This window comes from Rhipicephalus microplus, unplaced genomic scaffold, assembly GCF_043290135.1.
Source record: "Rhipicephalus microplus isolate Deutch F79 unplaced genomic scaffold, USDA_Rmic scaffold_13, whole genome shotgun sequence".
Taxonomy (NCBI): Eukaryota; Metazoa; Arthropoda; class Arachnida; order Ixodida; family Ixodidae; genus Rhipicephalus; species Rhipicephalus microplus.
Window position 1 is genome coordinate 29,220,630 of NW_027464586.1, and position 14,926 is coordinate 29,235,555.

At 46.6% G+C, this 14,926-nt stretch overlaps 1 protein-coding gene across 6 annotated transcripts in view; it reads right to left on the reverse strand.

Annotated features, from left to right (window-relative positions):
• LOC119163014 (G-protein coupled receptor-associated protein LMBRD2B) overlaps positions 1–14,705 on the reverse strand; it is a 222,277-nt gene extending 207,572 nt beyond the window's left edge. For 2 of the 6 annotated variants that reach the window (XM_075882680.1, XM_075882679.1), the window contains exon 1: positions 14,305–14,665. In XM_075882680.1, coding sequence (XP_075738795.1) covers positions 14,305–14,638 — 334 coding nt within the window. In that variant the 5' untranslated portion in view covers positions 14,639–14,665. The other 4 variants (XM_075882683.1, XM_075882682.1, XM_075882681.1 and 1 more) reach the window with 4 other exon arrangements.
• Between the last annotated feature and the right edge of the window lie 221 nt (positions 14,706–14,926).

Sequence of the window (14,926 nt, forward strand, 5' to 3'; positions counted from 1 at the left end):
TTCAAGGAGTTTACGTAAGGTGCTGGTTAATGAGATAGGTCTGAAATTCGAAGGTAACGATGTGTCCCCTTTTTTGTGTATTAGTATCCCTTTTGCCATTTTCCAATCGTTAGGCAGTTGTGAAGTCTTGAGTGATTTTCGGAAAATGATACTTAGATACTGACTAGAACATTCTGCATATTTCTTTAGGGAACTGTTTGGTATAACGGCGGGGCAACTACCTTTTTTGGAGTCGAGATTTAGCAGAAGGTTGAAAATACCAGCATCAGCGTTATCTATTTTGTGGATATTTATTCTATGTTACTGTATCATTAGTGGAATAACGTCATCATTTACAGTAAACACTGATCGAAAAAAATTATTATATGTGTTGGCCTTAACGGTTTCTTTCTTCAGGGAGGAGATGCGATGTTCTTGTTTTCTTGGTGCAAAAATGATTTCAAAACCTGTGGGGATTATTGATAAGAAAAGTAGGTAACGTTACGCTGAAATTATGCTGTTTAGCAAGCTTAGCTTTAAGCTTTTAGCTTAGCTTTTGAAGCTTGAAAGAAACGTCGTTTGGCAAGCAGTGTGCGTATGTTGTGGTCGTGTATTCAACTTTGGTTTCACGATAGGTAAGTACGCAAGCTACACGGCTCGGTTTGAACTGAAGGCAGTGCAGTACGCGCTAGAGTACGACAACCGGGATGTAAGCAGGCATTTTGGTGCTGGAGAAACCAGTATTCGGTACTGGAGGGATCAAGAATAAAAACTTGAGGCGACGAAGACATGAGGGGCTTTCCGCGATGCCTAGACAGGCACGTATTCGAACGTCGAAGAGCAACTCGTCCGGCATATACGAGAGCTACGACAAGACAGCTGTGCTGTGTCATAGGATATTCTGCAGACTGAGGCGCGCAGAATAGCCCTAGCGCAGAGCATCGAAGCAAAAGAGTTAAAAGCCAGCTCCAGATGGACAACTTGTTTGATGCGGTGCTATGGCCTCACACTGCGAAAGCAGACCACTTTGTGTCAGCACTTGCCCACAGCATATGCGGACAAAGTGGCATACTTCCACCGTTTCGTTATAAATCTCCAACAGAAGAAAGACTTGATTTTGTCCCAGACCGGCAATGCTGATCAGACCCTCTTTGCTTTGATATGCCGCGGAACACGACAGTGGAGGAGAAGGGTGCATGGAGCGTGATCGTCAGATCGTCTGGCACTGCTAAAGAACAGTGCACCGTAATGCTAGCGGTGACAGCGGATGGGCGCAAGCTACTGCCTTGCGCTATTTTTAAACGTAAGAAGCTCGCCAAGATGAATTTCTCTCAAGGCATCTACGTCAGAGTCCACGAAAAAGGCTGGATGAGCAGGGAACTCGAGGTGGATTGGGTGAAAACAGTCTGGGGTCGGTGGCCGGGTGCTCTGTTGTTCCCGTCCATGCTTGTCCTGGACAGTTTTCGTGGGAACCTAGTAGACCACATACAAGATAAGCTAAAGGAGCTGCGCACAGATCTGGCAATGATTTCGGGCGGCCTCTCATCAATACTGCAGCCTTTGGACGTGTCCTTGAATAAGCCTTCCAAGGACAATGTTCGAAGGCTGTACACCACCTGGATGACTGGAGGACAACGTTAGCTGACTCCAGGTAGTAAGATTACGAGGCCGCCTGTAGAAATGCTGTGCACTTGAATCGTTAAAGCGTGGTAGGCTATTTCCGACCAAGTCGCCAGGAAAAGCTTCAAGAAGACGGGTATCTCGAATGCACTGGGTGCGAGTGAGGATGAAATGTTGTGGGGTGCGGATGATTCGGACGCCAAAAACGAATCCCCGCTCGGCAAGGATGAATGTGTGCTTTCCGACTCGGACTCCGAGTAGGGAAAAAGAAGAACACCTACGACTTTTGTGTCAGTAAATTTTACGTGTGTGTGCAGTTGACGGCTCTCGCTTGTTCATGAAGAGGTACGTAGGTATGTTTGTTTTATGTTGAATTAATTGGCAAACGATAAAGTCACCTTTTACTTCACTAATATGCAGATTTAACGTGCGAAAACAAAGTCCAAGAAATTTTCAAGAATTTTACCTCCTGTAATTGGCACACCCCTAACTACGAGCCGGATTTCCCTAAAAAAAAAGTGCGCCTTAATATTATGCGAGTAAATATGGTACTACTGTAGGTTTAGATGAATGCCTCCTCAATTCGTTTATGATAAAATGCGGTGGGTTCGCAAAAAGCCGGGAGTGGATTGAGGTATATTATGTCAATGCAGCCTGGTTATGCACAGAAATTTAGATTTACGGGACATTTTCATGACAACCGTACAAACTAAAACAACGGTCGAAATCATCGAGACTTGACAGGCATGCCGATACATACCCATACGCATGTGGCAATATTTTGCTATATTGTGTCTGGTGTTCTGTCGGATGATGTAGAGTTACTGTATATACTCCCTATGGAAGGAGTCAATTTACTTACTACTTAAACGACATACCTCTTGAATCTACTAACTCGTACAAGTACTTAGGCGTCCACATAACATCCAATCTCTCTTGGGCAATGCACGTCGAACAAATAATCAACAAAGCTAACCGTACGCTTGGGTACCTACGCCGTAACTTTTCCAAAGCTCCATCTTCATTGAAATTAGCCCTGTACAATACATTAATACGACCTAAACTAGAATATGCTTCTTCCATTTGCGATCCCAGCCACATTAATTTAATTACATCGCTTGAGCTAGTTCAGAATAATTCCACATGCTTCATATTATCGAACTACAATCGCACTGCCAGTATATCTGCAATGAAAAATAATCTGTCCCTGCCTACTCTGTCACTTCGAAGAAAAGTTTCCCGCCTATCAACTTTTCATAAATTGTATCACCACCCCATATTGCGCGACGAACTTATTTTGCAACCCCAGTATTTTTCCAACCGTGTCGATCACCGTCACAAGGTTGGAATTATCACCTATCGTACTAACACAGCTGCGCAGTCGTTCCTGCCTCGTTCTTCTCGCGAGTGGAACCACCTTCCCCCTGAAATTGTTGCTATTAATGACAACCATCTTTTTCGTGATACCGTAGCTAACATTGTATATGCAGGACCTATTTAATGTATTTTTGTTTGTACGCTGACTTTTGCTTATATTCGTACTAATGCTGTTTTTTTCCCTCCTCACCATGTACCATGTGTTATTCAATGTAATCCACTCCCCTCTGTAATGCCATTTGGCCCTGAGGGTATTATAAATAAATGAATAAATAAATAAATATGGCTCACAGGCAAAAACGAGGCTTAAACATCGCGAGATATATTTATTTTTTCAGCCATCTTGCTTGATTCCCGACTGCTAGTCCCGTGAGCACAGACTTGCTCATAGAAGGAGGCGCTTCTTCTTCGTCGGTATAACCTGGCGCTGCGGTAGATTAAACCTACTCCCGGCCGCCAAGTCACTCGTTCAGCTCGAGCGAATAAATCTTTTGTATTGGCCTTGTTATAACAACCCCTTGCTGTTGTTGGATCTTGCACAAACGGACCATGGTCATGAGCTTCTCTGTAGACTTTCAGAACCCTTGCAAGTTTCCACATTTGTCGGGGTAATTTTTCTTCATGGACTATGATGATGTCTTCTGCTTTAACTTCTTTGGTGGGTCTGGACCACGAAAAGTGCGCTAATCGAAACTGAAGCAGATATTCTTTTGTCCACCAGTTCCGAAACTTTTCACTTAGCCGTTTTCTGTATGCATGCCGTCGTAAAGCTTCTGTGCGCGTTAGGTTCATTGACGTGTCATTGCAGCCCTGTGGTAGCACCGTAAGTTTCTTTTCAATAATGAGGTCTGCAGGGGGTCAACATACGAGGTTCCCCGCTATCCAACTCGATGTAGGTGAGAGGCCTCAAGTTCACAACCGCCTCCACTTCCGATAGCACAGTAGTCAGCTCCTCAAAGTCAAGTCGAGCTTTGCTGGGGGTCAACATACGAGGTTCCCCGCTGTCCAACTCGATGTAGGTGAGAGGCCTCAAGTTCACAACCGCCTCCACTTCCGATAGCACAGTAGTCAGCTCCTCAAAGTCAAGTCGAGCTTTGCTGAGAACCTTTCTCGGTGGAAGCTTGATAGTCCAGACCAGACGCTCCCCCATCCGCCCCACCATGAAGCACTGGGAAGAATAAACTTCAAGGTGATCCTCTTGTGACCCAAGTATGCTAATACGTCCTCTTAGGAAACCATCCGACAGAGCTTCTCCAAGTCTCTTGACGTCTTCTTGAACGTTCTTGCATTGTCTGAATAAATTACGGGAGGGAGACCTCTTCATGCTACAAAGCGTCGTAAACACATGAGGAAGGCTCCTGAGGTCAGGCTTAATACCAGCTCCAAGTGGACTCCTCTGGATGTAGTTCACACGAAAAGCGCTATGTAGCATTTGCTCTCTGCGGCCCCGGCTGTAGTCACAACAAAGAGCAGTCCTGCGAAGCCAACTCCAGTGACTTCGAACGAATTCGTCGTTGTCAAACAATGGCGTGCTATAGGAGCCGTCAGAGCGTCATCTGGGCTTATACTAAAACGTCTGCATGCATAGCCATGTATCAATTTCTTCACCAGTGTTCGTGACCGGCAGATTCAGTATTGCTCTCTCAACTGTGACAAGGTGTCTCTCACGCCTCCATGTAAAGTTTTGCAGTGTGCTCGTACGGTCAGTAATGTGGAAAAGCAATGATCCTGCGGGAGGATAACTAGGTGTTTTACCTCTTCAGATGCTTCAAGGTGTAAAAGGCGCCCATCGACCCGAAAGATGCTTTTGTCAACCAAAAACGGGTTGAGGTCTTTGATTCGAGAGTCCTCCTTTGCACTTGTGTCTTTCCGAATCGAGCTTATTTTTTCTCTGAAAGATTGTTTTTGTACATGCCTGATTCAATCATTTTCAGCTTCAGCAATCTTTTCAGCTACTAGAAATCCAGTGTGCGCTGCAGTTTTCCATCGGCAGCATTCAATGAATCTTAATACCAAGCTGTGACCTTGAGCAGCCTTTCAATTTTGTTGTAACTGTTTATGTCTAGGACTGGTGTCGACGTTGTCTCACTGGATATCACAACGTGCACGGAAATCATTTCAGAAGAAATCCTGTAGTCGGTGCTGATAGCTTCTGATGGTTGTTGAGGCCATCGGTCTTCTGCTTTGCATAGCAAGTCTGGTCCATGTCGCCACATGCTAATGGATAATAATTTCTCCATAGAAACTCAACGTGTAAAGAGGTCGGCTGAATGCACATGACTAGGCCCATGCCTCCACATAAAAGGATCTGCTTTTTCCCTGATCTCATTCACTCTGTAGGACACAAATTGCTTCCACTTTGTCATGTCGCCTTTTATCTACGAAAATGCAATTGTGGAATCCGACCACATTGTACAGTAGGTCTCGAAGCCAGTGAGTGTACTTGACAGATGGTGCAGTAGATTTGCTCCAATCAAGCCTTCTAGAAACTCTAGCCGTGGTAGTGCCTTTGTCTTGATAGGTGCCACACGGGCTTTTGCGATCAGCAACTCTGGCTTCGCTGAACAGCTCGGTACGACGTAAAGCGCTGCACCATATGGCGATGGGCTTGCATCGCAAATACATGCACCTGCAGCTCTCGGGGTGATTTGGCTATGCTGCCAAGATAATGCAGCATGGAAACATTCTGCAAAAGCGGTATTTGATGCACCCATTCACGCCACTCATCCTGAAGATCCTGAGGTAGCTGCTCATCCCATGCTATTCCACATGTCCATAACTTCTGGAAGAAGATCCTCATAGCAATGGTGAATGGCGCAACAAATCCCATGGGGTCGAACATTCTGGAAGCAGCTTGAAGAATGAACCGCTTGGTATCACATTTTTCTTTCCTAAATTCAAGAAGGCCCCTCAAAGAAAATGTGAAATTATCCGTGTGCGGACTCCATGTAATTCCAAGTACTTTTGCACTTGTCTCAATGAGGATAGCCAGTTCCTTGCCTGCAGTCTGTTCCTCGTGCTCAAATGCGATAATCAGTCCATCCGAGTTAGTGCTCTATTTCCTCAGTGTCATTCCTGCTTGCTGCATAATCTCCTCGGTTTCTCTGCAGATTTGAAGTACTTGTTCATTCGACCCTGCTCCAGCCACTAGATAATCCACGTAAAATGAATCACTGAGAAGTCTTGCAGTTCTGGTTTTGCTTGAAGGCATGCTCCTCAGATGGTGGAGTATAGTTGCCGTCAGTAGAAAGGGACTGCACGTCGCTCCAAATGGCACTCGTCCTTCTCCCCTCTTAAATATCCTCTTCTGAGAAATGCAGTGCTTCCTTTTCTCGAAACCAGATGAATCTAAAGACATCTTTGTCTTTTTGAGTGACTAAAATTTGAAGCAATACCTTTTCAATGTAGGCAAGAAGAGCTATATGGTGCATTCTGAAGCATAATAATACTTTCACGAGATAAGACAGATGCTTGGGCTAGCTCGTGATTGAAAATCAGCATATTTGCACAGCGCAAGACGAGTAGTTACGACGTAATCACAGAAGAAGAGACAAGGACAAAAAGAGCGCTGTAGCGCTCTTTCTGTCCTTGTCTGTTTTTCTATTCTTCTGTGGTCATGTCGCAACTACTGCAGCACTCTTTCTGTCCTTGTCTCTTCTTCTGTAGTGTACTCGTTGTCTTGTGCTGTTTTCACGAGATCCTGGTATAGGTTTTAACCTCTTTTTAGGCATTGATTCAATTAAAAGCACCATTTTGCGTGAGAGAAAGCGTTAAAAATGATTTGGACCTTCGTGGTGAGTGTTTGCTCTCAGATCACTTCTTTATGCCACATATAATATACTTTCGACGAATCCAGAGGTGGCCCGTTCACAACCTCTCCATGTCCCGCTCGTAGGTGTTCCCGTATGATGGCGTCATACGTCTCGAAGAGTCCTTGTTCATTCGACAGTCCATGGAGAAGTTTCCAAAGTCTTGTCATAGCCACTTGATTGTTGTCTGAGAGCTCCACATTTTCCTTCCAGGGCAATGCCCCTAAGGCAGACGGTCTGTTCGAATCACTTGAGTACTGGACTGAGCTCGCTCTCACTGTCAATGGCCTTTGTTATTCCTACGCTCTCGAGTTCTCAAAATCAACGAAGGAATTCGTCCCTCTCTTGTACACTGGTTTTCCATACACAGGCCATAATCCGTAAGAGTGTAACATCCGATGCCATGCTGGTGTTGCCTTGGAAACATCCATTATAGCTTCGAGTTGATAGCAATTAGCGTCTCATCGCCTGTGCATCGAGTGACCTCTCCTATCATCACCGTCCACATTTGGTCGGAACCGATGAGAACACTTATGCCTTCTTCCCCAACAACGGATCCGTATAGTGGTTTATCAGCGATGTCTCTTCCAGCTCTCTGTACTTCTGCGACAAATGGTGAACTTATTGTACTTGCTGCGATACCTTGGCATATGTGCGGAATTTCTATAGCTTCTAAGGCAACTTGAGTTTGTGAAAATGGACTCTTCAAACGGAGCTGCACAACACGCCACCTATGAGCTGCTCGACTTGACTTGCTTGCGAAGGTGTTGAGCGCAATGATGGTGGATCCCACACATGGCAACATCAGCTGCTTTGATAGCCTCTCTGTGACGAATGTGCTCTGATTTCTTCCGTCTATGACACCTCTGACATACCGACATGTAACATCCGATATGGCCCAAGCCCGAAACGTCTGAAGAAGTACACTCCTTGATAAATTCTCGGGGGTATGTCGATTCTTCTCTAGAGATGCACGTACAGTCGTGTTGGTGCTTTGCTTACTTGCCAGTATTCTGGTGTTTGTCCTGCTGGTTTCTCGTGTCTTCTGGCTTAATTTCTCTTCTGACTGGTTTCTCGTGTCTTCCGCAGATCACACAAGCTTGTCGCATGACGCCCTTGACGGGTAGAGCACGTAATCTTGCGTCTGCAATCACACGCCCTGTGACCTTTCGTCGTGCTTTGAAAGCACCTCATGTCTCCTGATAGAATGCACTTCTCTTCTGGTAGAAGAACACTCTTCCATGGAATGTTGGCTCGATTTGCAAAACACACAGTTCTCAGGTACCTTCTTTGTGCTGTTTTGAACAACTGAGGACCTGGCTTTTGAGCTACGAGGCTGATGTGATTTGTTCTGTGCATTCTCATTATGACTGCCTTTTCCATGGTGGTTAGCGAACTCACTCTTCTCTAAGCTCTCCACTTCAATAGACAAGAAACTTAATAAGCGTTCCAGCTCCGGGTTAGAGGCTGCATTATTGCTGTAGCTCGTCACCCAATTGGCGCATGACTGATGGTACTGTGCAACGAGATCGTGTGGTAAAGCCCGCAGCAATGTCGCACAGTGTTGGCAAAAAGAACGTCTTGCTCACCTCAAGCGTCTTCAGTCCTCTGATGTTGATGATGACCTGGTCGTACACCTTGTGAAGAGCAGACGGGGCACTTGAATGGACAGAAGGCAACGTACGAAGGTTGGAGAACTACTCCTGTTCGAGTCTCGTTCTGTCACTGAAGCGTTTCTTGAATATGTCGATGGTATCTTTGTAGCCTGATTCTGTGGTTGGCAGGCCCACAATAGCTGAAGCTGTGTCACCCCTTCGGAAGAACCTCAGGTAGTTGAACTTGTCCGTTACTGTGAGGCTCCTGTTCCCGTGAATCATCTGGTGAAATTGCTCCCAAAAGTCGTTCCACTAGCACAGGTCACCAGCAAATGGGGTGATGGTAAGCTTGACACCAGAGACTCCAGCGTTACTGGCTACTGACGAAGTCTGAAGCCTCGGTGTTGATGACGTGACCACAACAATACTGTCGCGCTTGCTTAGAATCTCACTCATGACGCTGTGAGTATTGACTTCGTATTCAAGGACGGTGTTGTACTCTTCCTGAAACTCTTCATCTGGTATGTGGCCCTCTAACTCCCTGTTGATTTGGTTCAGCTCATCGTTGTTTGCCTTCAAACGTCCGTAAATGGCGTTCAGCTGGTCGATTGTGGCTGTCGCATTGCCTAGAAGAGCTCTTGCCTTGTTGTTAATCCTAGTGTTGAGAGATCGTCTCGATGTCTGCTTCGGTTTCAGCCTCTCCATAACATTGAGCTCATTCAAAGCTTTCTGTAGTCTTCCGTGGACCCTCATAGCAGTTCCTGGGTTTTGGCACCAGATTGTCTAAAATGGCATATGGCTCACTGACAAAAACGAGGCTTAAACATCGCGAGCGATACTTAGTTTTCAGCCGTATAGGTTTACATCTGGCTGCAAGTCCCGTGAGCACAGACATGCTCATGGAAGGAGGCGATTCTTCCTCGGTTTGACCTGGTGCTGTGCTTGATTAAACAGCGGTATTTTGCTATAGGTAGCGAAAATGCTCGAGGCCCGTGTCTCAGATTTAGGTGCATGTTAAAGAACCTCAGCTGGTTGAAATTTTCAGAGCTCTCCACTACTACGTCTCTCATAATAATATGGTGGTGTTAGGACTTAAACTCAACAATAAACTATATCAGGTGCAAATGATTGAAAAAAGTAACTCATTCGTAATAATGCCACAGCGCGGTTACTACACCAGACAAATGATGCACAGTCTTTCTGCAATAACAATGTAGGGATGACCTGGTTCATTTTGACTCCGCTAGATGACACCACCTATCCAGTCTATCGACGGCTCACACGGTTGCGGCTTCGATGTTCTTGCCATTCTAGCTTTGGTAATCCGGCTGAAACAATGTAATCGCTATTGTCACTCACACTTCGGCTATTTTGACACGATGTCTGGACTCTCCACCATGCAGATATCGCGAGTTTCTGTGAACGAAGGTGAATTTGCAAAATACTGCCACAAACGTAAAGCCTACCTAGCGAGTAGTGTACGTTACGGAAAGCTTTACGTTCTGTAAAGACCTGCACGTGCGCAGATTCTATTCGGTAACATGGTAACACAAATCATATACGTACAAGCTAAAAGCCCCTAATCGCGGTCACGATGAGACTCAAGTCGGTGCAGCCGTAGAACGCACGAGCGTCGCGCCATCATGCATGTAAAGTTGGCTCCGCCACATTAATTTGAACATTTGACGTCCCTTTTCACCAAGTACGTAACAGCCTTCACCAGCGGCACGAGCGGTGGAAGGAAAACGTATGCGCAACTGTGCTACCTAAAGGCAGCATATAGTGCACCTCTAGGATTACCGAGTGCAATTGCTTACGTCGTGTGTTGTCACAACTGTTGCTGTCACAAACGAGCGCTCAGGAAAGCGTGCACCGCCAAATTCAGGCGATGATACCAGGTGCCAGAAAGTCACTCCAGAGCCAGCGGTAAAGAAAAAAACAAACATCAAAGCACTCCTCGGGCGCACCGGCTCTCCCCCTCGGAGGCGCAGTTTCGCCGACAAATCTCCTCGCATCGGCCGGCTAGAGATTGCTCAAAAAACCTATGAAGAAAGGGGCATGATGAGGCAGAGTTGCATCATCTTACGAGAAAGAGGTGCCGCCCTTTTTACAGCTCTCACGTTAGAGGGTGTTGCCGGAAACGTATGCCGAGTGGCTCCCAGAATCATCGAGATGCAAAACACGTGTCACTTCCTGGTTGCGTCTCCTGTCGCGGATTGTACTCATAAAGGCTTGCCCTTTCCCCAGCCTTGGCTGTGCAGAGTGCTGACGAAACGATTAGAAACATCCAGAAACCAGCGCGAAAGTATTTAAGCGAGCAGCGAAGAGTGGTGATCAGAAGATGAAGACAGTTTATGCCAGTGTGTGTAGGCAGGCGATGAAGGAAGCTTTGCGCAAAAGTGCGTAGAGTTGTCCCGTTGTTGGGCGAAGGCTTTTGTCGTCAGTGACAAAGCAGGCGATGAAGAAGGTTTCTACCTGAAAGGTGAAGGCTAGTACTACAAGCAGAAAAAGAGAGGGTGTCTGCCGCCAGCGAGCAAAGACGCTTTTGCAGCAACTGCGCGTAGAAAGCCGACGTGTCACTGACGAAGAGGTTTGGTGCTTGGAGTACGAACATTCGAAGACACAAGGTTTCCTGGAAGAGAAACTTCGGCGGTAGCGAATCAACAACAGTGCTGGACTTTGAGTGAGTGATTCCTAGAAGAGTATCATTCAAACTTTGTTCCAAGAGCTTTGGACTGAATAAGTATGACGAATTCTGGCTGAGGCGGCTGCATTTTTGATGGAGGCGAACATGCCGTAGGCCCGAGTGCTTAGATTTGGATGCACGGTAAAGAACCCTAGGTGGTCGAAATTTCCAGAGGCTTCCACGATCGCATCTTTCATAATAATATGACGGTTTCGGACTGTTAAACCCCGCATATAAATCAATCAACAAATTAAAAGTGATTTGTTAGTTAGTGGATAAGGATCTGCTGCTATTCTGGGCCTGGTATTGTGGCCATATTTACTTTTGCTGTCTGTAACTTAGCCGTCTTTTTGCAGTCAGTCGAAGCTCCCATAGCAATGCTTTTACTCAGGTAGAAATCAAAAAAAGGAAGCAGGTTTTCACCATGTCATCGTGACCTTGCGGCACCTACCCACACACCACGCTCACAGCAGGACTCACAAAGCTGCGTGTCATAAAGCAGCCGCAACACCACTGGCTGAAGAGAGGGGGGGTCCTCTGAGGGCAACAAGCTCCTTCTTTTTTGGGTTGTACCCGAGTATAACTGTGCACAGTATTTTAAGTTGAATGACAATAAAGGGTCAAGGCTGAGTTCGTTACAAAGTGCTCAGCCTTGTGTTGATGTTTCCACTTTCATTAATAAGCCTTCATTCAAAAGGCAGCTTTGTCCTTTGTCTATGTTTGTCACGCTGTTAAGATAAATGAAGCCAAGGAAAGTGTAAGGGCATATTTGTAGTCATAAACTGTAATGCAGCAATTGTAACATGGACCGGAAAGACAACTGACTGGCAGCAAATCAGCCTTCAGAGAATGTGTCCAATCCTCTACCAACTGAGCTACCGGGTGGTCGTATGGGGTATCTATGAGCATATAAACCTGGGAGTGTTGCCCAGCGCCACTCACTGCTATGACGTTCAGTGTGGAGCACCCTACTTTTGTCACCTGACGTTCTGTAGCATGTGACACCAGCACGCTACATGTCCAAATGCAAGACCTTCAAATGCATCATCCAAACGGTTGCAGGCTTCATAGCAGTTGGTCACATCAAACTGCTAAAGTTGTATGGGGGCAATGGAACATTGTGCAGAAGCCATGTGACAGCTGAAACAGTCGTGTTCAGTGGAACAGAGTTCACTGGAAGCACAATCGGGACGTTAGCAAGTACAGCGGATATTCCAACACTGGCAGAAAGTGAATGCGTGTACAGGACGTGGATCCATGGAATCATAAAGAGGAAATACAATGAACCAGACACACACCAACAGAGTTCTACCACTGCTAGGCCACAAGCCTCGCGTGAAAATTCTGTCGAGGCACGCTTTCCCACAAACATGAGCAGAAAGTCAATCACATCACATGCACTGTCCACTATGGTGTCTCTTTATAAGATTTTGGCCCCAGATAGTCGTAGGAGCTTGATTACATTGGTCTCCATAGTTCGCGAGTCGTGTGAATGGGCGCCGATCAATTGCCCGCTATTCCAGCACAGCTGCACCGACCTAGCGCACAGTATTTTCGATGATCGAAGCTCCTGTAGCACGACAGTGACTGCCACATGCTTGATCTTCTCCATCCGCCACTGCTGTCACGTACAGCGGTAAGCTGTCTACAGGTTGGTATTCGAGACCCAACTGCATTGACGGATCCAGTGGCTGACGGTCCCGGCAAGTGCTTAAAAGCATCATGGCCTTTCAATTATGCTACCATATCAACTCTCTACTTCGGCATTTTCCATCGCTTCGAAGCAACGCTCTTAACCACGTCTTTTGACAGAAGCTGACCGCACCGATGAGCTTCATAAAGAAGCAGCACGGTGCTCTTTTTGTGCTGCCCTACTGTGCGTAATTTCGCCCGCAGAAGCCCTTTCGCAACGCGATTGATCACGCCGATCCACTGTACATGACACTGCGCCACACGCCGGTCGCAAAAATAAGCGTGTTTGCTAACCATGTATACAAGCACGCACCAAACAATGATACAGTGTGTTGCACGTATGCTGCATGAGTAGGCAAGGGAAGTACGCACCTTGGCCACGCAGTAAGAAACGACGAGTAGCGTCTTTCAGGGTGCGTTAGGTCGCCTACAGTCGCCAGCACTGCTCATTAACATTGTTTTTACCATATTTGAGAATAAACGCCGGAATCCGAACAACTTCTCAGATCGTATTAGCTGCAATACACCGGTCTGCAGCACGTCCATGACCGCACACAAATCTGCGTGGTTTGAAAACCGACCTGCCACCTATCCACCACAGAGCCCATGACAGAGCCACTGCAAGAAACACTGCAATGTTTATTCTTTTCTCCATGGTGTAGTGGAGTGATCTATCCATAGTAGGCACGGAGGATGGTAGGTTTCGGTCACAGAGTTTTAGAGGAGGGTTGCACGTGACGTCATCCCCTTGAGGCGCTAGCGGCGTTTGCCTCTACCGCCATGTCAATAGTCTAAGCGCGCCCCTTTTGAAGCGGCGAGCGGCAGTGAGAGGTTGTGTGCGTGCCGCTACGTACGGTACCAACGTGGTGAAATTCGACTGAGTGCTTACGCGCGTGACTTCCGAAGTCCGGCGAAACTTCGCTATGAACATAAGGTTCACATTTGCGGCGGATATCGACCCGTTCGACTTCAGCAGCGATGAAGCTGTGTGGGATTTGAAGTGTTATTCCCGCATAAAGCTCACGGACATTAAGGACCACCTTGTTGGCGGCACAAGCTTTGCAACAAGGGACGAACTTAAAGCATGTAAATTGATGGACACCCAAAACTATGTCACTAGCGGATGGGTTCAATAGCATCGAGTTAGAGACCTCGGAGACGGCCGCCGCGTCGTCGTCGGAAACGTGACTGCTTTTCCTTGCTCAGTGCTCGGACGAATAATTTTTTTTTTTTCACCGCGGTGGTGTCGTTTCCCGAATTCTTTGTGTAGAAGGGCTTCACGATTTGCAAGAGCATGTGAGGCGATGCAATTGTCATAGTTTGTTCATGGTTGAGCCCAAGCCGCTTGCGATCAAAAATGCTCTTTGCTGCAGGGTCCAATGACGCGCGTCGGGCAGTTGCGCACCCAGAAATCACATGGTCTCGATTGTAACTGATCGACGTTAATGTGCTCAGCTCTGTAAAGCATGGGTAAAGGGTAAACGAGAACGCACTGCGTCGCTGACTGTTTACTAACACAGATAAATCAATAACACGTAGCACCTACCTGATTGATACCGCTGATAAGCAGCGATCGCGGTCGTAGTGCGCACGCTCGTCTCCTGCTGCGTAAACAAAGCTCCGTAGCACGTCGCGAAAACCCAAGTTTTCCACCACAAACGCGAACCTCTAAGATGTTGCATAGGTTCTGAACACTTATCGGAAATTAAATGTTTAACGCACACGTGGTATAGAGTGTGGCTGAACCATCCAAACCTTTTCGATTGGTTTACGATCATTCTAGGTATGGAAGAAAAAAAAAAGCCGACATCAGACGCATTCTCATGACCAGCCTTCTCACTCGAGTGATTGTAGCAACCAAATAAGGCACAGTTCACCATTATCAGCACAGGTATCTTGCACAGGCGCGCAGCCGTGAGCGTACCTCGTACTAGTGTACGTTCTGCGACTGCTTGCCCGCGGCGGCAGGGAGGAAGACTACAAAGATGAATGCACTGGATGGATGAATGGATGCATGGATATGGCTGTACCCTTTAGATTGGGCGGTGGCTAGCGCCACCAAGCCGTAATACTTAATGAATCAAAAACTATATTTTTTTCCCTTAAAAAGTGAGTTTGAGGGTTCGTACTTTGCAGTGAAGAGTTTAATTTTCACTCGTGCCTTGACT